This window comes from Cyprinodon tularosa, unplaced genomic scaffold (genome assembly GCF_016077235.1).
Source record: "Cyprinodon tularosa strain WSP-4 unplaced genomic scaffold, ASM1607723v1 ctg151, whole genome shotgun sequence".
Taxonomy (NCBI): domain Eukaryota; kingdom Metazoa; phylum Chordata; class Actinopteri; order Cyprinodontiformes; family Cyprinodontidae; genus Cyprinodon; species Cyprinodon tularosa.
The window spans coordinates 1,273,596-1,301,218 of record NW_024038343.1 but is presented as its reverse complement, the minus strand read 5'-3'; the positions used below and the strand labels follow the sequence as shown (position 1 = coordinate 1,301,218).

Sequence of the window (27,623 nt, the reverse complement as noted above, 5' to 3'; positions counted from 1 at the left end):
TTTGCACATCAGTTAGATTATAGTCAAAGATCACAGAGAATTCACAAAACACATTTTTGGCAGCCATACAAACATAACAGCCGAAATAGTGTGACTGTGATCTGATATTCAAGTTTTTTTCCTGACTGGACCATCTTTAAAGTCCTTATAGGGATTTTCTGCATAAATGTGATTATTTTCAAAGTGCTACTTTTTCTGTATAGAATAGATTGATGTTCAACTGTGAAGATCCGCCACGTTGTTGCTAGCTTTTGGCCAGCATTAGAAAAGAGATATTTCTTTTTGTTTACCCAAATGCCTTTTTTAGTCATACTGTAATAGTTTTTCAAACTTTGTTGTTTTTACTTTATTGTTTTGCCTTGGTTTCAAATCATATTAAAGGTTTACAATAGCTAAATACCTATTGGATTTATCTACATGCCTCTATATTAGGCCTAAAACTGCTAATCGCCATAGATTTTTGATGTATGAAATGTTGATAACATAGTTTCAAAACTTGCTATATCTAGTTAAATGTTCACCTTAAATCCATTTGCAGTCCACAGTAATTTATTATTAATCAGTGACACCATGTGCATATGTAGTTAAAAATACACAACAGTGACAATTTTAAATGTGTTTCCTAATTTTTCTATATGAGAAATAAGCCCTGTTAGCTTTTAGGTTCAAAATAACCCAATTTCCAGTATCTTCATATTTTTGTATGTATTTCCACACGTTTAACATATACCGACTTATTTCACAATGAAACCCACTGTGTGCAACAAGCCCTTAACATTAAACAATTCTATCATAGATAGCCATGATAACTGAAAATATAAATGATAAACTATTAAATTGCAATCGGCATATAAACCCTATGTAAGACAACTGGATATTTGTTTGCAAAAGAAAGTTATGAAAATATTTTAAAGTTAAGTTTTTCACTGTATTTATTAAACTAAATAATTTCATGTTAGAAGGAATATTAATGATGATATAATGTTTTTATCTCACCTGTCTCCATTGGACCACAGTTTGCATGCCATGTTTGTCAGAGTTGTAAGTGGGCCTGACCAGGGTTCGTTTGTTCAGATTAGAGTGTGTGACTGAGCTGTGCGGACAGCGTGAAGTATGGCAGCGGCTGAGGATTGTTTGGTCGACCATCAAGAAGAGTCCTTTGCCGCCTGTTTGGGTTGGCACTCTGTCCGACAAGCCCTCCAGTCCAAACACTGGAGGCCTGTTCACAGCCCGTTGCTCCTCTGAGTGACAGCTCAACCCACCACTCAAAGGAATTCACACAAGTGTTACCTAAAAGTATCAGGAGTTTGTCACTTGGGATTATGATGTAGGCAGCTGATTAATGTCACTATAAAAGCATTTTATAAGGATGCCATTTTTGATTTACCTCCACAGTGATGTTTCTTATTTTTCAACTTGTTCTTTTATAGCAGCATTATTTAGGGTACAGATTGCCAGTCATGTCCACTTAGTGTGGGGCTTTACAAGGTTTGAATTTATGGAGCTCAGCAGGGCTCTAGTTCCTACATTTTTATGGCTCTGGTAATGTAAGCATTACTGTTCACAGAGTTTAGTAGGATGTAAACAGCCTCTGTCAAAGTCTAAATCTTCAACGCTACATGACTGATTATAAGTTGGGACTCCTTGATTATGTGTCATACTTAGGGATTGGGATCGAAACCCGGTTCCATCAAGGACCCGGTTCCACTTTTTTCAAAACCCGAAAATCAATAACGTTTGGGCTTATCGATACCACTATCGAGTCTGGTCGTTTTTTTTTTTTTCTCCCGGAGGTCCTGTAACATAATTGTGTGTCCCTCGAGTCGCGTCACAGCATTTAAATCTAATCAATCCAATCACTGCAGCGTGTCCACCAATGTTTTGGAATGAAATTGTAAGCAAACAGATATTAAAAGTAAAACAAGTAAAGTCTGGCAGTTACTGTAACTTCACTCGCGACTCGAGGATTGCTGAACAGAAAAGACTCCTCCTCCTCCTCCTCCTGCTGCTGCTGCCGCCGCACCACGTCTTCATCATCCACTCAGAGTACCACTGGTAAGCGCGCACACAGACTTTGTAGCTTGTCCGGTCAGTTAAAAATAGTAATTGTGAAATCCGTGTTGTAATCGGCAGCATACAAGCTAGTTAGCTTGAAAAGTAAATAAAGTTTCAGACGCGCTGCGTGATGATGTGTTCAGATTGGCTCAGTAAAACGACAATTAGGTTATCATGATGCGTTCATGTGTAACGTAAAGAAAACGGGAAATTTTGTTTTTGGCGAGAAACATGAGTAATACAGTTGTATATTGCTCTATATATAATTAAACTACTGATCCCAACATTTATTAAAAGTTACATTTAATTTAAAATACAATTATTTATTTGTTAAATATTTTCCTAATCACTAAAAACATGATGAAAAGTGACAGTAGACAATACATTAACCAACAATTGTGAAAATGTATTCTAGTTAGTTTTATGTCATTTCGAAGTGGCCTATTACATTAGCCATGTTTATTGAAGGCTAGAAACGTTTTTGTTATGCTCACTTGTTAAGCAATAAAAGCAATACCAGTTCTGTTAAAAAAATTTTGTTGCATCGTCTTTCCACCAAATAACAGAAAAGTATCGATAGTGGTATCGATAAAGACTCGGATCGATAAGGAGTATCGATAAAGGTATCGATATCAATAAATATTAACGATCCCCATCCCTAGTCATACTACCATTCAACAGCTCGGATTAAAAAGTAAAACACCACGTTGCTGTCAGGATAGAGCTTTTTATAATCTACGTGTTTGTTGTTGCAAAATTATATTGAAGTGTTTTCAGTTTATAACACTTTTTAGTTAGGTAGACATTGTAAATTGATTTTTAAGAATCAAAACAATACATGGTAAAATTCAGAATTTTATCATGTAGATCGGTTGCAAACCAAAGGTAAACAAAGCTATGTTGACTGTAATAAAGCTTTATGAGGAACACACATCAGAGATGTTATTGTAAGCCAAGTGAACGGAAGGGCACTGATTGCCACTTGATACAATGATATATTACCCTTGTAAAAAAACTGGATTAATGTGCTTTTATTTCGCTTTTATTTAGTAGTGCCCAAGTTTGCATATCTGAGGTTTCAAGAGAGTTTCTCAAGTAAAAAATATCTCTGATCATCTGAGGGGTCGATAAAGATGACTCATACCTGGCAAACAATTCTGAAATGTTTTTCAGATGATGAATATTACTGCCTTTTAGACGATCTAAAAGATTTTAAAATCCTTACTCTAATATAGAGTCAGTGCAGTGATTGAGAAACAGTATATTGTTGTTAATTTTATTATTAACTCTTCATACCTCATACCTCTTCTAATTCTGATGGAGCAATTCTAGATTTGTCAATTGCTGATTGTCCTGTGTTGTCAAAAAACCCATAGGAGGTATATCACTGGTTTTTGCTTGATTTAGTAATAGGCTTTATTTACAATAAAAAAGTTATAGATGTATGGCTTCGCTTGAGTGCTCTGTAAATTTTTTAGCCTTATCGAGTCTAGTTGAGCTGATTGCATTCAGACCATGGTTGATTAAAAAAGACCCATTGAATATAATATTGGATCAGTGTGTGCTTATGCATGTTGCTATAATTGGCCGTTTTGCATTAACTCCAAGCAGTTTTTTCCTAATGTTTATGTTCAATTGTTCAACTTTGTAATACAGTAGTATATAATATCAAATATATCAATTTAAAATATAATAGTATTAAAAAACCATCCATTTTCTGACACACTTAATCACAAGTGGGGTCACGAAGGGTGCTGGTGCCTATCTCCAGCTGTCTACGGGCGAGAGGCGGGGTACACCCTGGACAGGTCGTCAGTCCATCACAGAGCAACACAGAGATAAACAACCATTCATGCACACACTCACACCTAAAGAGAATTTAGAGAAGCCAGTTAACCTAACAGTCATATTTTTTGACTGTGGGAGGAAACCGGAGTACCTGGAGAGAACCCACACATGCACAGGGAGAACATGTAAACTCCATGCAGAAGTTCTTAACACCAACAATCATTCTGATTCCTACTTTACTTAAACTATTTAGACGTCCATAAAGTGAGCAGTAAATACATTTTTTTTTCATTCACATGAGCCTACAAACACCTTCATTTGTACAGATATAATCCATAGCACACATACTGTATGCATGACCATTGTAACAAAAAGCATACAGCATCCCTATTGATGTTCACTACCCTTCCTTCCAACTCATATCTTTATACAAAAGAACTGTGAGCCTGTTTTCCAACAGTCTCTTCCCTGGACATTGCTTTAATTCAACACTGTGTTCCATACTTTGAAATAATTTTTTGAAATGCACATTCATGTTTGTTCAAGCAGTTTAAGTTTATTAGCAAAAAGTTTTGTATGTTGTCTGGTATCAGAACAGAGAATTTAAACAAACAGCAATTAATAAATAATGGTCATGATGGTCTGCCTTATGAACTATCCTGATGGCTCTTTTCTGCAGCATGCATGACAATTTTAAGTGTTACCCCAGACAATGTGAGATACTTTATACATCAGAAAATGATTCTCTTTACTAAGAATTACATTGCTTCAGCAGACTTTGTAGTCAATAATATAAATATAATATTTCATTAACTTGTTCCACCTTTAGCCCATTCATTATGTATTTCACATCAATATATTTTTTAATTTTTACAATAATTAGATATCAAATTTCTGCAAGGACAATTTGTTTTTGTCAAACCAGTCTTTTAGCTTAGTAATCTCTGATGTGATACCTTCCATGAGCCGCTGTAACCTCTCACCTGAACAGAAAATGTTTGAATCTCCTAACAAACAAAACAAGCTGTAATACTTTTGAAAACTTGAATATGTAATTTGTGTAGAAAATAAATGTTTTGTTCTAAATACTGAAACCCGAGGGACATCATGAACAGTGCCCAAGCATGATGACAAATACTCACCAATTTTTTTTTTCCCCCCCAAATATTTTTATTAAATTTTAACACACACTGAAGGATAGTACAGCACAGTATATACAAACAAATCCAAACATAATTTTTTTACAAATTGTTGCCTACAACTTAATTACCTCCTTATCCACTCCTTATCCATCACCGTTCACAATAATGCTTTAATTTCCTGAGTAATATATCATGATTACTTGTGTAGATTTCTTTTTTTGGGCTATGAGACCAATTGAAAACATTCTGTCTATGGGGGTGGTGGTTTCCCCTATTAATTCCAGGATTGCAAAATCTGTGGATCTCTGTGATCTAAAAGCTGACTATCAGAAACTAACAATGTCTTCACAGGTCTGCCTAAAATTTGCCTTGCAGTAAGAACGTTCTGGGTTCGATTCCCGTCACAGGTTCCTTCTGCATGGTGGTTGCAGTTAATCCAAAATACTGCTGCACATGTCCTCACTAAATTTTAAGAAAGTGGAGAACATCATAACAGTGCAACAATATCTATTTAATAAATCAAAAACTTCATTCAGTCTGATTTATACTTAGCAAAAAGAACAATTTAAAAAACACTCTAAAAGTAGGATATTCATCCATATAAATAAAGGCACAAGTGATTTAATAGATTAGAAGAGAACCTAACTAAGATTTTTGAAGGGTAGGCCATGGTCAGTGGTGGATAATTCAATTCTGGAAAATAAAAAGACGGTACGGACATCAGTTCCAACCATTTGCATTTCCAGCTCAACAACACAGACTGGGGGCTAATCACTTCTTTAAGTGAAAAGGATGAAGGGAAATTAGGCAGGGTTTTTAATTTGTGGACCAGATTATCCACCTCTGGTCAGGGTATAAATAATACTGTTAGCAGAGGATTTTTGTCCTACTTATCATCTGTATATAATATTTCCAACTTCAGTAGCACAAGTTGGTACGTTGACATTAAAAAATATTACACTTGCACTATTCAATTGTTGCTCCTTGAGCAGCCTCCTCCTGCCACTATTGTAAGCTGCCAGTAGTTTATGCATGCTGCCTTTTCTATAATGCCTCCACAAGTAGCCAGTATAATTTGAGTACAATTTGCTTTAAAACTGCAATTTTTGCCGCTACTTGGCACAAAAAGAACCTCCTAATAAGCATGTTAGCATGTACATTTTGCACACAACACTGCCTGTAAACATCTATTTTATCAGACAGGTCATCAGTTATATAATGTCCCAAATATCACCTAGTCACTGATTTGATAATGTGACCAGAAAGAATAAAGTGAGAAAAACATAATTATTACATCCTCTTTGCTTCTGACAATCATGATTTTACTGTTTTTTTGTGTGTTTTTTTTTGCATTTAATGTTAAAATCCAATCTGTTTTGTGAGCAAATCCTTAACAGTTGCTGCAGGCCAGCACTATATGACCACAAGATCATGGGCATACATCATCATACATAATGGTTTTATTACCAACATGACAGCCAGTCCTACATTGATTCAGCAATTTATATAAGTAGAGATAAAGCCTTAATTCAATCATTTGGATATGTGAGCAAATAGATTTTTTAGTGCACTACTGTGTATATTTACCCGAAAATCTTTTCTTCAGACTGTCTGACAAAGGTCGGTTTAGAATATGAGTTTTTCATGTACATGGGTGCTATTTATGATCCAACGAATGTTCTTCACCTGGTTAGCATCCAATCATCCCTGTTATTCCTGAGAAGCTCTGAGTTAGATATCACTAGAGACCTGTCTTATATAGCTTTTTGCTGTAGCTGGGAGTTTTGGCTCTATCGCATTGGTTCTCATCATTAACAGGACTTCCCTTCTGAATAAGCCCAGCCAAACTATGCAGTGTCCCGCCGCTTCCTCAGAGGAGGACCAGGGCCTGCAGTGAAGCTTAGCAGTTCCAGCTTCCTGTCAACGACAACAAGCATCAATCTTAGCCACCCTAAGTCCTAGACCCTGCCAAGCATGACTCCTGTGAAGTGAAAAATGGCGAATGCCGTAGGCTGCTGGAATTAAACAAAGGCTGGATTATCCTCCCAGTATGTCCCGTAGAGGGACTATTCATCGTTGAATCCCCCAAAGTTCAGAACGGAAGAAAAATCATAATTTTTGTTCTTGGCTCCTGTTGATCCAGTCAGTTTTCTTCCCTCTTGCTCTACCACATTCCTGCTCTGGCTGATGAAATATAATTCTGTGTTAAAATGTCCACACAAAAAAAAAAAAAAAATCCAAAGAAGAGAAAGTCAATTATTTGTTATTTGTTATACCTTTAATGTGTTTTTGAGACTTTTATCCAGTCACACCTTCCAAACTCAAGTTGTATTATTTAAATAAGAAAGGTGTGAAGTAATGTTCGGGAGCCGTAGCTTTCACTTGAGGTGTCCCAAACACTTGAGGAGTTAAAACAGCTTCATTTATTAAACCAGGAACAGACAGATGGTGCCACGTCTCTGCTTTCAAAACACTTACCTTCAGTGTTCAGCTGTGTGTTTTTTCAGGTGTTGCATACCCACCACACAGGGTTTTATGTCAGAGGGAAAGGACGCATTTAGGATTTGGCTCTTATATCTTGGTCTAAGAGTAATGCATTGTTGGGAAAGCTTATTTTTTTGTGATGTGGTAATTATTGTATGTATTTTTTATTGCATTTAGATTGCAGAAGCTGTTCCTGTTTCTAAGCAAAATACAATTTTAGGATAAATGAATACTCTGTGGTTCTGGTCTTGTTAAATCAATGCCTTGACCTAGGCAAGTTAAATTTGGTTTAGTAATTAGTCAATTTAATTGGCCCAATCTGGATTAAGAAAGTTATCTAGCTAAGTTGCTTGTTAACCTGGCAATTAAGATTAAAGCTAATTAAATAATTAATTTCTATTGCTTACTTACGGATTTCTTTTTAACCTTTTATACAGAAATGTGGTAGTAGCATTTAACCCTTCGGTTTGATGTATTTCTTGTAGATTCAGACTATTAGACATATTTAGTTCTCCCTATTTGACCCAGTGGTTCCTAAAAATTTCCCTTGGATACCCCCTTTGATTTAAAAGAAAGTTGTAGTGTCCCCCTCTGACCAATCATAGAAAATCATAAAACAACCTATTTTAGAATGAAATTATTTTAGGTTAAACTGTTCAGTTTGCTTCACAAAAGAATTTAACGTTTCCATCAATATATATATTTTGCAAATACACTGAGTCCACCCTACGTGGTGTGCCTCCCACTCTGGGAACCACTGGCTTATCCAATAATATCCATTATACCATGTATTGAATCTATCTGAGTTTAGGACAGGGTACCAAACTTAACTTCTTTTATGGTACCAACTAAAATGCCTAAAATGACTTTTCATACTCCTGAGTATTAAAATATGATTTTTCTTTTTTTTATGCCAAATGTCGGTAAATAGCTGTAAGGTTATACATGGTGGCGACATGCAGGAAAATATACAAACCTGGTTACACCCACAGATGTGGTTCACATGTATCATGACACCATTAGTGTCATGATCATGACTGTGATATCTGACCTAATTGCTCACTTGACTCACCTGCCTACTCTGCCCTATTACAAATGATCACTCATCTTATCCACCTGCTCCTGCTGCTTTATATACGGCTCATTCCCAGCTATAGGGACCAGATCATCGTTGCTGAGATTACTGATGTGTTTTGAGTTTTACTTTGAGTTTGAGTTTTGGATCATTGCTGAGACCCTAGTTCATGCTCGGAGACCAGTGGTGAGAGAGGTTTTTTAGATATTCCTAGAGTTCCTAATCATGTTGAATTTTAACGTACAGTAGTTTTCCTAATATCCCACTTTGTTCTGCCTCTCAACTACTGAGCTTGCCTGTTTCCATCTGAATGGTCTGCCTTAACTCTCTGTTGGACTCCTGGAACCCAAGACTTGCCTGTTCCTGTTCTGATTGGAACCCCTGTCCGGGCTACGGATCCTGGATCTCTGAGCCTACCTGTTCCAAACTGTTTCCCTGACCTGGCTCAGATTCATGCTTATTTACTGGGGCTGCATCATCTGGTTTAGTCTGCCGCCGCATCTCCTTGGGAGTCTATTGGCTGGATCATACCTCACTCTAAGGAGATGGACTGAACTGTTAAACCAGCTATTTGACTCACATGGATAATCATCTTCCTTCAGATTATCATTGTCACTTACCTGTTTCTCTCTAACAAGAGTTGTCACTGATGGGCGGTGCCCCGCCTCCCTCCGCAGCCGCTACAGATCCACATTACACGTCCTGATTTCAACAAAAGCGTTGAATCGTCCCACCGTCTGTCTTGCCTTGAATATTAGGTCCTAAGTTCTGAGTGTATTATAGTTAGGGTGCGCAAATACACAGAATGTCTCTGATCAATTTCCCAAAAAATCTAATGGTCTTATATTACTTAGTGGCTCTAATTGAAACTACCATTGACCGCACTGGCCACAATTACTGAACAAAATACAAAACTTACCTTTTGAAGTATAAATTACACTGTCTGAGAACATTGGACTGAGTGTAAATAACTTTCATAAAACTTTGTTATTTAACTATTTTAACAAGGGTTTTCAAATTTTACCATAGCATGTTTATCACTGATATTAATGGTGCCTAATCCATATAATCCACTTTAAATTATAATTTTTTTGCAAACCAAGCACACAGTAACTGTACTTATTTCTGTCTAAAGCTTCACATTTTCTCCATCTGTACCTGCCTGAGACAAGGTAAGCACCAAGACCACTGTCTTGTCCTTACAGCAACATCACCCCAAGTAGTGCTTTCCTCTCCTGTCCACTTCATTATGAACACCAGATATTTTGTGTTGTGGTTTAACCCGAGGTTGTTGTATTTCCACAACTTGTCACTATTTCACCACAAACATCATAAGTCAGGTCTTGGCTGATTGTGAGGCTAAATGACTTCTCATGTGACTTTGCTTACTGGTCTATGTCACACGGCGAGTGAGTGACTTGCACTACATCATGATGTGCCTGGCATTATGTACTGATGAAGTACTCGCCGAGCTGTCCTGGAAAAAAAAAAAGTAGTTTCAACCTAACATGTACATTCAGGCAGTGGGAAAAGTTAGACAGAATCAGGATAAACTTAATTGGCCAATTGTCTGTGGAAAAACAAGACATTACTTTTCATTTTTATTAGTGCTGTCAATCGATTAAATTTTTTAATCGCGATTAATCGCATCAATGCCTGAGTTAACTCGCGATTAATCGCATTTTAATCGCACATTTTTTTCCTGATTGAAAATCATTTAAATACTCTCGATGACATACAAAAAAATACATACAGGCTAGGTTTGTGCCAATGTTCTTTTTTTAAAATGAAAACAGGTCACAGATACTGATTTATGCCATAGAAACATATGGCAAGAAGATGGGGAGGCATGTAGCAAAAAATAACAAATATGTAGGCAAAAAAAAGGCCCTGAAAACAGGCTGATGTAAAAGACAGTCTTTACAGTTAATACAGTCTTTTGAACAAAGACAAGCATTTTACCCTACTGCTATAAAATTTAGTAGAGTTAACATTAGATGTTAATTAACCAAGGTAATAATGAACAATTTTCAATCAATACATCAAAATCAATAGACCGACATCACTAGATGAAGGTAGTCTATGCTCTCTAGAAAGTTACTTTTCAGCCTCTTAACAAAAATGAGAACACACACACACCCACTCACCCACACACAGACACACCCACCCACACACACACACACACGCGATACCGACCTGTTGCGTACACAGACGGCAAGAGTGCTGCTACGAGATTCCACTTCACCTCAGTAATCAGTTTTCTCAGCGTATTTCAGGTTGCTACTACACTCAACTTGTTTGTTGGTGGTGGGGCTTAAAGAAAAGGCACTAGCGTCACCCAGTGTATGAGCGTCTTTTTCCCTTGAGGAGCTCCGCTCTAGAAGCCTATGAGAAATGCATAGACTGGGGGAAAATAGCCCCGCCTTCCCGCAGGCTGCAGCGGGATGTACTTGGAAAAATTGTACCATAAAACCACATAGCGTTAATCTCACGTTAAAAAAATTATCGCCGTTAAAATGGCCTCGCGTTAACGCGTTAATAACGCGATAATTTTGACAGCACTAATTTTTATCAATAACTAAAAGAAAACATGGCATGTAAAGATGGTGGTAGGGATAAAATTAGAAAAAGAGCAGAAAAAGAGAGTAGATAATAATTCTGGCTGTAACGTGTCCCTTTGTTATTGTCTGGTCTTTTTTGCCGTTGAGATTCTTACTCTTATCTGACTCTAAATGTCACACAAAAAGCAGCCAAGAACCAAAAGTATGGTCCTTTTTCTGGTCCTAGACCTGTGCAGGTAGCAGAAGGAGCACCATGACCTCTGTAGTTCTAACTGTACTCCAGAACTTCAATGTTATCTCCATTGTCCTCAGTGGGTTCAGCTCCCAGTGGTTCTTAGCTGGACCAGTCGGTATTTCTACCGCCTGTATACAAGGGGTCTTCAACGTTTTCGATGCCAAGGACCCCCAAACTGATTGCGAGATGGAGCGGGGACCCCCTAATTATATATATTGTATGAAATAGTGTTCTCTCCAATTGGTCCTATAGTCACTCTATTACATATGGAGTCATGTAACGAAAGTAATTTCACCCTGGGATTATTAAAGTATTTCTGATTCTGCTTCCTGGTTGATGGGACAGGTGTTGTGAATGAAACGGTGCCCAGCTTGAAAGAGCTCCTGTGTGTCGCTGAATGTGAGCATTGATGACAGAAAGACATCTTCTGCCTCCATTTATCTGTTTACTACAGTCTGTTGAATTCATGTTAATATGTATTTAAAGACATTTTAATTAGTGCAAAAAATTGCAGGAGAGAATATAAAAAAAAGTAATCAACCAAGACTTTCGTGACCCCCATGCAGTACCTCTGCGGACCCCCTAGGGGTCGCGGACCCCCTGTTGAAGACCTCTGCTGTATACAAATACATCATTTATTTACTGGGTGTAACTTCTCTGGTAATCTAGACCTTACTGGTAGAATTGCTGCTCAAAGCTTAAATCTGAAATATTTACTTTATTCCCAAGTATTGAAATATTTCTGAAAGTTAAAGTTTGGCATTATGGTTTATAAGTTGAAAGTTATGGCTCTCTCTTAGACAGCAGCAGAAACAGAAGTGGGATAGAAGGTGCCAAAAAGCACAAGCTAGACGGGGTGGTCCGGAAACAGCTTGAGGATCCAGTGAAAGTTAACAAGCATGTTCCCGTTGAATGTTAAAATGAAGTGTAACACCGATATATTAATGCAGCAAGTATCACAACACAGCAGAGGAATGCAAACTGGAGCACTGGGACATCAAGCTGGACGCTTACCAACTGTAGCCAAATAGCCGTGTAGTCATAATAGCTCAAACCCCTCCACCAGCCCCTGAATGGGCAGTCAGTTTCAACCTTCAGCTTTTCAGCACAGCTGGCCAGGAGTGTTTTTAAAATGACTCCTTCTGAGGCCGGAGGTATACAGTTACTCAACTAGGGAAGGAGTAGGGCTGTTGGGATAAATCACTTTTAAGGGTTTCATATAAAACTTACTTTGCTGCTCTCCTCCCTTTAACACTTCTGAGTGTGAATGAACTGATAAACTCATTTATGTGTTACCTTTCAATGTTTTCTGTGTGTGATTCTCTTTTTTTAGAGGTGGCCATCTTTTGGGCTGCTCACCAGGTTCACCACAGTTCGGAGTACTATAACCTGACCACTGCACTCAGACAGTCGCTCACCCAGCAGTTTACCTCTTGGGTAAGAAACTTTTTTATTCTCTGCAATTCCAATAATTTAGGTAGGAGTTATTAAATGATTAATTAGAAAATCAATTTCTCCTTTCCTCCGAGCATTGTGAAATAAATTAGTGATTCACACTGCAGCACAAGATGACAGGTTTCTCCATTATTATGGAAAAAAAAACTTCACAAATATGCTATATTTCTAAGTCTGCAATAAGTGATGTCTAGATACCTACTACCTTCATGTATTACACTGCAAATATTTGGGTATGACTCCAGTTCATCCTGTGCATGTACGGAATACTGTAAGAACAAGTACACAATCACATAAAAAGCCGCCATATATTTTCCTTAAGATGACTGATTTTTTTTTTGCAAAGACACAAACAAAGAGGAAAAACAGAAGAAACAAATTTGGTAAAGGGATCAGAAACTCTAAACATGTTTAGGATGCTGATTTCTATCTGATCACCTCCTGAAGTCAAATACTTAACTTTTCAGTTTAAAGCTGATGAATGATATAAAAACAAATGTGTTTCGTAATATTAATATCAGTCATGATAGTTTGATTCAGACTATGTTGTTTCTCTCTTTTGCCCTCTTCAGATCTTCTACCTTCCTATGGCTCTAGCTGTTCCTCCGTCTGTCTTCGCTGTTCACATACAGTTAAACCTTCTTTACCAGTTCTGGATCCACACTGAGGTAACTGTTATTCAATTTCAATTAAGTTCAATTTATTTATATAGCGCCAATTGGCAACACATGTCATCTAAAAGCACTTTAGAGAGACAATTCAACCAGATCATACAGTTAAAATTGATTCAAAGTTTTCTATCTAAGGAAAACCAGTTGATTGCATCGACTCATTGACTCAAAGGCAATCCCTCACACTAAGCATGCTTGTAGCAACAATTGAGAGAAAAGCTCCCTTTTAACAGAAAGATACCTTCGAGCAGTACTCAGTGTGAGCGTCCATCTGCCGAGGCCGACTGGGGCTCAAGGAGACAGAAGCAGACATACAGAACGAAGCAAAGATACAAAAGGCAACTGGCAACCAGCTCCACAGGCGACCCCATCCAGGAAACACATATATTTCTCTCTAGGATGGTGTCACAGCCAAAGAGCACCAGACCAGATGAAGCTACTATAAGAAAAATAGAGAGAGAATAACTTTTGATTGAACTAATAAAATCTGCAGAGTGGGAGAATAGAGATAGAAGAGATAGAATAAAGCAGAATGATGAGAAAGGGTCCCTTTGTCCTCCACCAATCTAAGCCTTTAGCAGCATAACTGTAGCGATAGCTCAGGATAATCTGAGCCACTCTAACTATTAGCTTTATCAAAAGAAAGTTTTAAGCCTATCCTTAAAGTAGACAGGGTGTCTGCCTCAAGGACTAAAACTGGTAGTTTGTTCCACAGGAGAAAAGTATAATAACTAAAAGATCTTCCTTCCATATGCACACATAATCCTCTTGCCGCAGCCAAGTTTCTGTAAGGCAAAATAAATCAATGCGATTATCATAAATCAATTCATTAACTAACAGACATTTGTTATGCTAAATAAACCACATTTTATTTTTTTTTTAACTTATCCCAATTGGAGTTATTTTTATTAGATTATTTAATATTCTATTCTATTATCATGATATAATCCTTTGGCATGCTTTTCTAATTTATTTGAATGAGTTTTAGAAAACTGAGAAACTCAGTACCCTACTTATAGTAAAATAAATTGAATCGCAAAATCTCAATGTTGAGGAACATTAAAATTCTTATGGCAAATAAAAGCTTAAAACTAGTCAGAAAGAAGTCCCACATGAAGCAGATTTCATTTATTAAAAAACAACTTTTTCTTTTTGAAGTGCAGGCTGATCTGTTGGTGTAAACTTACATACCCATTATTCTTAGACTTTTACTTAGTCGTTTCCCAACTATTTTTAAGCTGAACCTCATCAATTACTATGGAGCAGCACATATGCTTAGTCAACCTATCGACTTTCCATCCGTTGCTGTAACTCTAAGACGTTGGCTATGAGCTTCCTCTACAGGATGATCAAGCTCTCCTTCCCGCTTTCTTTACATTAGGTGTGTTTCTATCAGCGTTAGCGTTTAGACTTTTCAAGCTTTGGTATTTTACACAGAATTTATTCAACTGATGTTATATAGAACGTAAAGCCTCAATGATAGCAATAAAGAGGATGGAGGATTTAAAGATGAAAAAGCACATGCAGTGTTTTATATGGCTTTTTTACGACTACACATTCAACGTTTAGTTGGACTCTACATATAAAACTCCTTCACCTGCATCTTTTGATGACCTGATGAACTCATGGTATTCGCTCTTCTGCAGAAAGGCTAAAACTAATTGGTACAGGTGCCAAAACTTTCAAATATATATAGATGCATTCTCCAGGGATTTATCAAGAATCCTGCAGTGGTCATGATGCAGTGTGGTACAATGATTATCAGTAGGGTGGTTGAAGGATAGAGAGTGGGGGGAAAAAAACAAAAAAAAAACACTTTCCATTTTTTCTGTAATCCAGCTGATTTTGTGTTTTGGACAGGAAAGTGTACTAATGTCATCCTGATGAATTATATCTTAGGGCTATTTGGGAAACACGTCAAACCGTCCCATAATGGGCAGGTCCTTTAATTAGTCTGGAAAATGGTTAAAAAACACATTTTTATTCTGTTTATTGGAGTGGTCTTGTCTACACAGTATGGTTTTTAACATTTGGGAGTCATATATTGAAAAAAATTGCATTTACTTAGAGAACAGTTTAGCACTGGCATTAAGTGAATGAACCCATCTATTTCCTGTTGCTAAGCAGACTTAATATTTAACTGAAATGGCTTTAAAGTCGTCTCTCTTCGTGTGCCAGCTCCAATTTGTCGGTTAAGTTCGGCTTTTTCTTCTCTGCACTCCAGTGTAGAACCTGTGTTCAATAAAAAATAATGAGATTTTATGAAAGATTCCAAACAGAAGCACAACCGCTCTGTCTGCCTTTAAAGTGACTGGGAATATCACTTTTACAATCCCCAGGACCATTACAGGGAACAGGAGGATTTGGAAAGCTCTCCGTGTTTTAGTGCTCTATTAGTTGAAATGGTCATAATAGTCACGATTTTCTCACAGGTTGTAATTTATACCTTTTTTTTTTCTTGATGTCATGTAAATTTACAAGCATGCTATTGGCTGTACCTCCAGAGCTGAAGTAAAGTGGTCCTCCTTCATTGAAGATAAAACTCCTCATGTTTGGCTGCCAGATCCCAGTCATTACATAGAAATAATGAATCATTGAGATATTTTGTTTAGCCTAAAGATGAATCTAGACTGAAAGATAAGATCATGCAAGCCTAGTCCAAGTGAGAAATATGAACTGGGAAAAATAAGCTCTGCATGGCTGCTGCAACCTAAAGTGACTGATTGAGTTTAATATTATGAAAGAAATACTATTATAATGCAGGTTTTAGAATTTATTCTGCAGTGAAAAGTGCTAAGATGGGCAGTGCATGGATGTGTTTGACTTTCACCGATACCAACAATATTTTCATACAGTTGAAACGCCTGAAGAATTTACTAATAAGAATTTTTGCTGAGTGAGGACAAAAATCTTATCTTGGAGTACAAGCTTAAAGCATTTTATTTTTATTTTATATATTATATATATTATTTTTTATATATATATATATATATATATATATATATATATATATATATATATATATATATATATATATATATATATATATATATATATATATATATATATATAGTTTTTTTCGACAATGCTAATTTAATTAAATTCAGATTATTTATATACCACCAATTCACAACACATGGCATGTCAAGCCATTTTACAATTCTCCAGATCGTACAGTCAAATTGATTCAAAGTTTTCTATCAAAGGGAAACCAGTTGATAGCATCAAATCATTGACTCGAAGGCAATCCCTCACACTAAGCATGCTTGTAGCGACAGTGGAGAGGAAAAACTCCCTTTTAACAGAAAGAAACTTCCATTGATATGAAAATAAATTGCACCAACTTTTATTAGTTATTTTATGGCGCAGAATGATAGAAAAAGCTTGATCAAGTCATATTCCTAAATAAGAAACAAAAGTCAATAGCAATAGGTATGAAAACAACTGACCCATCTAAAATTAAGAGATGAGTTGTATAACCTTTTAACAGAAGCAGAGTGTTTCTATAAGCATGACATACACTATATTGCCAAAAGTATTTGCTCACCCATCCAAATTATTGGAATCAGGTGTTCCAATCACTTCCATGGCCACAGGTGTATAAATTCAAGCACCTAGGCATGCAGACTGTTTTTACAAACATTTGTGAAAGAATGGGTCGCTCTCAGGAGCTCAGTGAATTCCAGCGTGGAACTGTGATAGGATGCCACCTGTGCAACAAATCCAGTCGTGAAATTTCCTCGCTCCTAAATATTCCACAGTCAACTGTCAGCTGTATTATAAGAAAATGGAAGTGTTTGGGAACGACAGCAACTCAGCCACGAAGTGGTAGGCCACGTAAACTGACGGAGCGGGGTCAGCGGATGCTGACGCGCATAGTGCGAAGAGGTCGCCAACTTTCTGCAGAGTCAATCACTACAGACCTCCAAACTTCATGTGGCCTTCAGATTAGCTCAAGAACAGTGCGCAGAGAGCTTCATGGAATGGGTTTCCATGGTCGAGCAGCTGCATCCAAGCCATACATCACCAAGTGCAATGCAAAGCGTCGGATGCGGTGGTGTAAAGCACGCCGCCACTGGACTCTAGAGCAGTGGAGACGCGTTCTCTGGAGTGACGAATCGCGCTTCTCCATCTGGCAATCTGATGGACGGGTCTGGGTTTGGCGGTTGCCAGGAGAACGGTACTTGTCTGACTGCATTGTGCCAAGTGTAAAGTTTGGTGGAGGGGGGATTATGGTGTGGGGTTGTTTTTCAGGAGCTGGGCTTGGCCCCTTAGTTCCAGTGAAAGGAACTCTGAATGCTTCAGCATACCAAGACATTTTGGACAATTCCATGCTCCCAACTTTGTGGGAACAGTTTGGAGCTGGCCCCTTCCTCTTCCAACATGACTGTGCACCAGTGCACAAAGCAAGGTCCATAAAGACATGGATGACAGAGTCTGGTGTGGATGAACTTGACTGGCCTGCACAGAGTCCTGACCTCAACCCGATAGAACACCTTTGGGATGAATTAGAGCGGAGACTGAGAGCCAGGCCTTCTCGTCCAACATCAGTGTGCGACCTCACAAATGCGCTTCTGGAAGAATGGTCAAAAATTCCCATAAACACACTCCTAAACCTTGTGGACAGCCTTCCCAGAAGAGTTGAAGCTGTTCTAGCTGCAAAGGGTGGACCGACGTCATATTGAACCCTATGGATTAGGAACGGGATGTCACTTAAGCTCATATGTGAGTCAAGGCAGGTGAGCAAATACTTTTGGCAATATAGTGTATCAGAGATTTTGGATGCTGACATATAAAATCCTATATTAGTTTTTTGGCTAATATTGGACCAATATATGATAATCTGGTTGGGACATGCCTTATTTATACACAAAAAGTCTAGCAATTTTTTTCAGAAGTATGGAAAAATCCTAAGTCTGAAATCTTCTTTATATTTTTGTAGTTAATCCGAGACCTTGGGCCTTTAGAATGGGTCTTCAACACCCCTAAACATCACAGAGTTCATCATGGTGAGTCAAACATTATTACAAGCTACAACCAGCATGTCATAAAGTCTGGAAGATTGATGATTGCTGAATAAAATACTTTATGCTCCTTAAAACATTAACCTCATCAAGTGTGTCTTCAACAGGAAGGAACCTGTATTGCATTGACAAAAACTATGGGGGAATTCTTATAGTTTGGGATCGATTGTTTGGTAAGACATATTATTATTTTTCTCTTTCACGTTAAAGTTTGAGATGCTGAACCTACATATTACTTTTTTGTTATCAATCCTACCCTTTATCTTAGCCCGAAGCAATACATTACATGTGATTAAAAAGTGTTGTTACAGCCTATTTATATTTTCTAAGTCAGTTCTGATGAGTGAGCTTTTACTTCTGATTATAAGTGTACTACCTCAGCCTCACACCAGTCACATAATTACAGTTGTCATGGTTTTGGTTCTGTTTAAGTTTTCTATTTGAGTTTTCATTGGTATTATTTCCATTTAGCCTTATTATAGTCTTTCTTTGTTGTATTTGAGTTCTTATGTATTTCTTGTTTACCCTCTGTTGATCTGCTGATTAACATAGTCTTTGTTCAGTCTCCCGTTTATACTCCTCCTCTTCAGTTGCTCTTTGCTTGCTCTTAATCATTCCTTTGCCCCTTGTGTGTGTTTTCCCTGACGTCTCTAGGATTTTGGTTATCTGTATTTTGTTTGTGGACTTTATCTTCTTTAAAACAATCTAAATCCACAAGAATCCACCTAAGCTTCTGTCTCTGCATTTGGGTCCTCTTCAAACAACCACACAACCTGAAAAACACTATTATTGCGAATCATAAATGTATCATCTATTGCCTTAATGATGATGGGGAAATAAATATGAAAGCAAAGGGTTTGGGAAAGATATCTAGTGTACTTCAGTGCTTTAGACCAAAGACTTTCTGAGAATTTCACTTGCTCTGCTTGTTTTTCTCAGGTACCTTTGCTGCAGAATCGGATAAAGTCATATATGGCCTGGTGTTTCCCATCAAGACGTTTGAAATCCTCCATGTTCAGGTTAGTCCTCCCTTGTTTCTGTGGCTACAGTCAGTCATGCGTCTGTCAAGCAGCACATCTGAAAATGAGCTCCTTCTATAAATGAAGTTTTAGCTCAGTCTTTGCTGGCTTCAGGGCCTTTTTTGTAACTATAACATTATTGCTCTAGTTCAAACAAACTGCCCAGCTGAAGTGAAAGAGGCCAATAAAATAAAATGCCAGGTGAATGTTAGTGTTGTAGGCTGCATCGTTGGCAGAGCCCGGCATGAGCAATGTTCTGCCTAATGACATCCGAAAAGCTGCAGTACAAGATTAATTATTCCAGTCTTTTGCTTGGTTGCATTTAAGGTAAATGTTTTGTTGTACCTGAGGTCTGACTTGTGTTTCTCTTTTCTTTCAGTTACACTACTATGTATATTTGTGGAAGAAATCCAAATTTTACAAAGCACTCAGCAACAAAGTGTCAACTTTCATCAAAGGCCCGAGCTGGAAACCTGGTAAACCTCGTCTTGGTGACCACGTCGACAATCCCAAGGTTTGCAACATTCTTGACCACATCACGAAAAAATATATATAAAAAGCCCTCAGGCTTCATTACCAATCATTTTGACACACACAAAACACAGGCCTGGATGACTCAGAACATTCCTTCTTGAAGGATTCATATATTTTACAAGTTTTACAAGAAACTGCCACAAGAAATAAAAGCTGCAGAGCCTCTATGAAGGCGTCACAATAACGTCTTTAAACAGAGTTTGCAGGACTAAAACCACATGCAGTAAACTGTGAATGTGTGTATGTGTGTGTGTCGGTGCAGAAAAAAAAAATCAAGGTTCCAGTTGAATGCTTCAGTGGTTTGCTTTGAAATAACGCCTTTGGTGTCACACATTTATCCGCACAAGAGAACAAGGAAAAAAAAAAAAAGAAAACGTCTCTGACTTTTCATCCAAACGATCCATTTAAAGCCATTAAAGTTCTGCACTTGGGAAATGTTGAAATTTCAGTTAAATATGTTGGCTTTCTGTATGTGATTTTTGCTGATGGGGCAAAAAAAGGTAAGAGAGGAGAATGAGTAGATGAAGTTTGCCTGCATGTTTTGTTGTTGAGAATAAACAGAGCAGACGACTGAAATACCTACACAACTGGGATGGGATGTAGGGAAAACCCACATGTAAAAGTTCGGTACTTCAAGATCGCTGCAAAATCCCAGATCACATGACTGCCTTTTTTTTATTCTTTGCAGTTTCATCATAAACCCTTTGGGCTTTATTTACAGTTAGATTGAATTATGAATGAATTATGAAGTTGAACTAACATGACTGTTGATGTTTGGCATCTACTGCCAATAAATTCCATAGCAGAACACACGATTTGCTCAATATTTAAGGTCATATTTAAAACTTTTTCTATTTTAATCCACTGTTTCTTACAAAATTAGCTATTTTTTTTGCTAAAAGGCGAAACTGTTTTCATAAATGTTCCAATGCAGAAGATTTTCAGCCGTAATTACTAAATGTAGGCGGATTCTGTATGTTCCCTTCTCCATCATGCATATTCTTTTGCGTCCTTATGCACAAATGGCACAAGAAGTAGGGCTTCTCTGGTGATTACATGCAGCTGTTCTCCCACATTTAAATCCAGTATTATGAAATTAACTGCTATTGACATTTTAAGCCTGTATTTGTGTCTTAGAGCCAATCGAGTTACATTTAAATACTGCAGATATGGCACACCTGTGAGGTGGGATGGATTATCCTAGCAAAGGAGAACTGCTCTCTATCACAGATTTAGATTGATTTGTGAACAATATTTGAGGGAAATGGTGATATTGTGTATGTGGAAGAGTTTTAGGTCTTTGACTTGATCTCATAAAAAAATGGGAGCAAAAACAAAATTATTGCATTTATATTTTTATTTAGTGTATAATACCCTTTTATAACTAACCTCCGATAAGTTACACATCTAACCTAGGATATAACAGAGTGATATGTTTGATCACTATGTGCACAGTTGTCTGGCAAGATGCTTTATTTGAGGGGTAAATTGTTCATGCTGTAACAGGTGGGTTACCCACTTTGAAAACCAGGGCGCTAGGTCAGGCATTAGCATGCCAGGATATAGAGGTGATTTATTTGTTATATATTGTTATTCGGTTTGTTCTTTTTTGTGTGAAATAGAATTGAACGAAAGCTGCATTGGGACAAACTGTTATTTTGGGGAACATTGTATCGTCGTTTCAACAAAACCATACAATACTGTATTGCACAGGTGTCAAGTAACGAAGTACAAATACTTCGTTACTGTACTTAAGTACACATTTTAGGTATCTATACTTTACTCCATTACTTATTTTTCCTCCTACTTTTGACTTCTACTTATTACATTTTCACACAAGTATCTTTACTTTCTATTCCTTACATTTTTAAAACAAACGTTACTCGTTACTCTTGGCTTCGGTTTAAAGCACAGGTCACGGATTAGCGGACTGCGATGTTATGAACAACATTAAATCCAAAGATTTTGTCCGAGGTAAAGCTGATTTATTTGTTGTAGTCTCTTGTTATTCACACACAACAATAAACAGCGATTAGCCGACGTGGGTTTTAAAACTGCAAAGCTTTGTCTTCAACTGAAAATCAAACGCGCATCTACACAGACCAGTGTGATGCATTCGCGAGCGACAGACAGCAATTGTGCATTCAGGAGCATGGGACATTTCAGACTTACAAGGAAAGAGACAAAAACGGAGCGTAACTCATACAATAATGTATTTATTCAGAAACAGTGTGGGCTTTCTTACAATACTGAATGCTCTATAATTGTGTTTCTGTTATTTTTTGATTATTCACATCTGCTAGCTTTTTATTCTAAAAACTAGTGATGGATATACAGGAATACAGTCATACAACAGTCGACTCCTCTCAGATAGAACAGGATGCAATATTTGGCAATTCCTATTTTTAGTTTTTCATCTTTTTTTTTTTTATTCAGTGTAACATGAAGGCATAAATATGTCACTTTATTTGAGTGTTAAATTCTGTTTAAAGTAACAGATCATTAAAAATGTCTCCTGACATTTACTGGTTGATTTTCTTTATTCGGACCCCACTGATTTTTTATTAGTTACCCGTGGTTTAATGTTTCTAAATATATATTTCACGTCATGTGCGCCATCCAATGCGGATCATTGGTGCCATCCACATCTAGTGAAAACTAGTGTAATTGGATGAGTCGTATAACGCAAACACTCATTGGTTAGTTAAAGGAATTTATCAGAAGCAAGCAGGTGTTCTTCAAACTGTAAACATGAATTGTCTATGCCATGCTAAAATGTCGGATTCAGAAAAACATGTCTAAATGTCTGAAAGGTCGGACACAGGCGAGAGCGTATCGGGAGACGGAGACCAACCAGACCTCCCTCTTCCTTGGCCCTATCTCAAAGAATTTTTTGAAATAGACGAAAAATTGAGCTTTTAATTCATATAGTGGCATCTGGCCTTTTTCTTAAAGGTTACTTTATACTTTTATACTTTAAGTAGTTTCTGGAGCACATACTTTTTCACTTTTACTTGAGTAAAGAGGTCAAGTTGATACTTCAACTTTTACCAGAGTGTTTTTAAACTGCAGTATCTATTCTTCTACTTAAGTAACAAATGTGTGAACTTTTGACACCACTGCTGTATTGTACGAAAAGGGCTGATTTATACCAATTCAATTTAGTTTATTTTTGTAGTGCCAATTCCTTACATATGTATTTTACTGAGAGAATAGTTCAAAGTTTTCTCTCTAAGGAAAACCAGCTGATTGCATCGACTCAATGACTAGACACCAATCCCTTGCACCAAGCATGCTTGTAGTGACAGTGGACCAGTGCACTTGGCTCAAGTAGTGACACTATCCCCGAGGCAATCCATGACCAGTGGTATTTCGAAGATGCATTTTAAGCTCAAATTGGCTCACTTGGATCCTTGAATGGTTAGAAATAATAAAGGAATTGGAACTAAGTGGAAAACCCTAAATAATGAGTAGAGCCAAACAGAGTAGATACCAGAGAAAAAGGTTTAGTCTTTTGACAATAGTCAAGCCAAAGAGTGAAAAGAACATTTCTCTAGATGCTCAGCCCATCAGTCTAATACATTAAGAGTCTCTAACTTCTCATCAGTCCATCAAACCATCTAAAATAATGCTTCAGGTGTTTTATGACAAGTAAATGCTTTTATTTCTGCATACAGTGTGAATTTCTTTTCAAGCCAATATAGAAAAAATACTGATGCACATTGATTTAATATTTTTAGATTAAGGGATGTGCTTACTGGATCTAGAGAGCATCATGTTGTCATGCAACACTTGAATAGAAATGGTGACTGATTTAAAAACAACGTTCCCACACTTTCTGTTGAAACATGGAGATAGCTGGAATTCAATTTGAGTGTTTCCCAATGCTGGACTCATTTTAGCAATGGGAGTATAAACAATATAATAAATACTGGGAACCCTAATCCATATACATTATAACTTTGCAGCAAAGGAATGTGAGGAACACTCTCAGAACAAATTGGGATACTTCGTTCAACCCTCTGTCCACCAGTCAGTCAGTTTGTTCAGGTTGAACATTAAAAATCAAACCCCTGCAGAAATGTATGCTGTAAATTGATATTGAAATATCTTATTCCATATCTTATACCAATCTGCTGCACTTTAAGAAATGGAAATGTCATGAGAGCTCTACTAAACAAAAATTCTCTTTGCATACACTCTGTGTTTACAAAATGGCAATAAATGTTGTCCAGGTCTCATCTGTATCTTTACATGTAAATTCATGATACATTTTGACATGAAAAAATATTTATAGAGCTTTGGTTAAACCTGTTTATTTTCTGTTTGGTCAGGTAACTGGAAAGGAGGTACCCCATGATCCCAACTGGCCACTGTCTTTTCAAGTTTATGTGACCTTTCATTTCCTGCTGGTACTGTGGACTTACCACGAGTTGTTTGAGAGCAAAATGGTAGGTATCCCTCCCATTTATATGATATTTAAAACTTTGCTTCATTAAACCACTGATAGATTTTTATGTTACTCATCAGGGGTTGATGTTAAGGATTTTTACCACTAGCCCTTTGGGCAAGTGACTTTCACATTTCATTTGCCCAGAAACAATTTTTACTTGCCCAGCATAATGTTTGATAAATATAGTTCCTATTATTCATTTTTGTATATATATATATCAATGAAACATGTTTGTTTTTTAAATGTTTTTTGTTATTCAGTATTTTTTAAGTTTACAGGTTCCTGGTGTGTATATGCATGCGTCAGACAATGAACTCAAGCCTACATTACCGTGTTAACATGCTTTTCAATCCTTCCTGCACATTCTTTTCAAATTAAACTTTGCTTTAAACTGTTGTGTGCTTGGAAAAATATAAATTGTAATGTTAAAAATCTAAAACAAAAACTTGGCAGGTTAAAAACTTAAGATAAATCACAAGACAGAAGTCAATGTCACAAATGAATAACTTTTATTTTAGAGTCACGGTATGTTTATACAAGATGATACCATTAATATATTGTGACTTTTCTAGAGAATCATTATACATAGTTATTTTATACAGGGTTTCCACAGTCTTACATAATTTCAGAATTCCCTGACTTTTAACCGACTCAGGATTAGTTTTCCCTGATAAAATAAATGCAGCAACAAGACAATAATAATAAACGGTCACCAATTTAACATGTTTAGCTCTATAACATTTAAATGCACCTCTCCAATGTCTAAGAGAAAAAAAATTTAATGAACATTTTTCAATGTATGACCTTTATCACTGTACAGAAGAGTGCCATATGATAGCCATATTTGCACTGTGCTCATGGCATACAATTATGCCAATTGTCCTAATCCCTGACAAATAATTTTTAATCTAGAGTTATCTGGGTGATGGGTGAAATTGGTGGAGGGTAAAATAGCCTAGTTGTTAGTTTTTAGCCTGCCAAGTCAAAAAAAAATGTGTCAAATTCGCGCCGGACAAAAATCCCCGGACAAAAATCGAGCCGTCTGGCGGAAAATCACGCAGCTTTTTCAAATCACACGAGAATGTGTACAAAACAACAAAAATGGTGCCGGCAACGCTTGTGGGTCGAATGTTGGTGATTTTAAAGTCATTTTGAGTGATAAATAATTTTTTTTTGAGATCATTGCATTTGCCCGCCGGGCAAATTTGTACCCTCCCGACAATAAAAACTACTTGCCCCGGGGAGATCAGCAATGGTTAACATCGAGCCCTGCTCATATAAAGCATAAAATAGTTATTAGAGGTGTTGTGGACCATTCAGATTTTAGTCTAAGCTCTGTGTGTTTGTTTGACAACATTATTTAAGCCAATTAAGCAGTTTGTTGTGGCTTCTTTATGGTGGACTTAAATCCTATACTTATCTAGTGGTAAAACGCTAGTTCTGTCTAACATCTTGACAGGATGACGGATCGACATTCCCTTTTAAAACAACCTTTGTCTATTATTTTCCACTCGACAAGCCAAGAGACCCCCTTCCTCCAGCCGGAGGAAAAAAAGGAAAACAGATCTCCTCAGGAGTTATCTTTGGAAGCTTTTTTTCTCTCTACAGGCATAGTTTTGGTTAGCCCAAAAGTGCCGTCACGCCCATTCTCTTCAAAACTCCAAAATAAAATGTCTTTTTTTTTTTACTGATCGGTACCTAGACAGGGCTTTTACATTTGTGGTCCCCTTTTAAAACATCCACACACATACATCTTCTCTTCTGAGTTGAGGTTTCCCCTCCCTGTTGGCGAATGAAACACTAGCTGGTGGTCCAGCAGTGAACACAAACGCTTAATTGTCGAGTCAACCATTTCCCAACCCAAATAGCCTTCAGGATGCAGCAATCAGGACTTGGAGGGGAAAATAACAAAGCGAGCTCCATGGCCGAACAATAAATCATGTCACTGTTATGTATTTATGCCTACATGTTCCCCTAGCGGGTTATTTTGTCTGACAATTGATGACACGCTGTTGGACAGTATATGAGCTCTGTGTTAATTCAAAGTCATAAAAAAAGTAAAGTCACTTTTAAATTACATCATTATTAGGTCAACATGCGTGCCCTATTAGTTTGCTTTAGTTGCTTTTACAAGCGAAGAGTTAATTGAAGCTGACATTCGTTTGTTATCTCTGAGAATCACTGAAATTAGTTTCCTGTGTTTTGAGAAATTTAAAGTTCAATACAATTGGTGTAATTAGATTCCTATAAAGCTGATACACTTGCTATATTTTAAGGTGTTTATATGATTTCTTGAAAGCAAGAAAATTTCATGTTTGAGGTCAACTGCTTTCTAATGTCAAATAACTCTCTGGATAAAACAAGTAAAGTGACTTTTAATAAGCTTAAAGTAAAATACAGCAGAGAAAAGCATCTGTTTCAAAGCCCACCCCTTGCCCTCCCAAAAAACACAAACAAAAAATAAACAGTCAAAGGGCTTAGCCTGTCATCTGCTGCTGCAACTTAAGTGAAAAGTGAAAAAGGTTAATTCGATTGGGTAATATGAACATTCTTTGCAAGCTAAACTTAAACTATATTAAGTCAATTTATTCTATGAACTGTGAAAAGTCCCTTTCCAGTACATATTTATAGGCAAGCCAAGGCAAGTTTTTTGATGTACTACAATTAATTACAGAGACAATTTCAAATGGCTTTAATAAATAAAAAAATAAGATAGAAGGAAAATAAAACATGATAAAGATGTTAAAAGCAAGTAGTAAAGTAGATAAAACTTGGACCACAGATGCAGACAGTATACTGTATGCAAGCAGATGAAATCACAAACTAATTTAAAACAGATAATATGTCAGTGTAATTTATGGTTTGATTTTTTTTTATTCTGATCAATTTAAAAAGTTGAAAGATGGGCACTACTTAAATCCAGTTCTTATCTAACAAACTTTTTTTTCTTGGTCTTTTAGTTTTCGTTTCTGTCAGTTGTGCATTTCATTTACTTAAAGGTTTACTTTGTAGGACATAAATGGGCTGTATTGTGCTTTTTTATAAGTCCAAGAAACCCAAAGTATGTTACACTTCATTCACCCATTAATACACAAATTCACACACTGATACTGACAAACTGCGTTGT

At 36.9% G+C, this 27,623-nt stretch overlaps 1 protein-coding gene across 1 annotated transcript in view; it reads left to right on the top strand.

Moving 5' to 3' along the window:
• agmo (alkylglycerol monooxygenase) overlaps window positions 1–27,623 on the top strand; it is a 79,679-nt gene that overhangs the window by 24,372 nt on the left and 27,684 nt on the right. Inside the window, exons 4-10 of the mRNA XM_038279588.1 lie at window positions 12,674–12,777; window positions 13,368–13,463; window positions 18,409–18,475; window positions 18,598–18,663; window positions 19,430–19,509; window positions 19,889–20,023; window positions 24,378–24,494. Of these exons, the coding sequence (XP_038135516.1) occupies window positions 12,674–12,777; window positions 13,368–13,463; window positions 18,409–18,475; window positions 18,598–18,663; window positions 19,430–19,509; window positions 19,889–20,023; window positions 24,378–24,494 (665 nt within the window). The remainder of the gene's footprint in view (window positions 1–12,673; window positions 12,778–13,367; window positions 13,464–18,408; window positions 18,476–18,597; window positions 18,664–19,429; window positions 19,510–19,888; window positions 20,024–24,377; window positions 24,495–27,623) is intronic.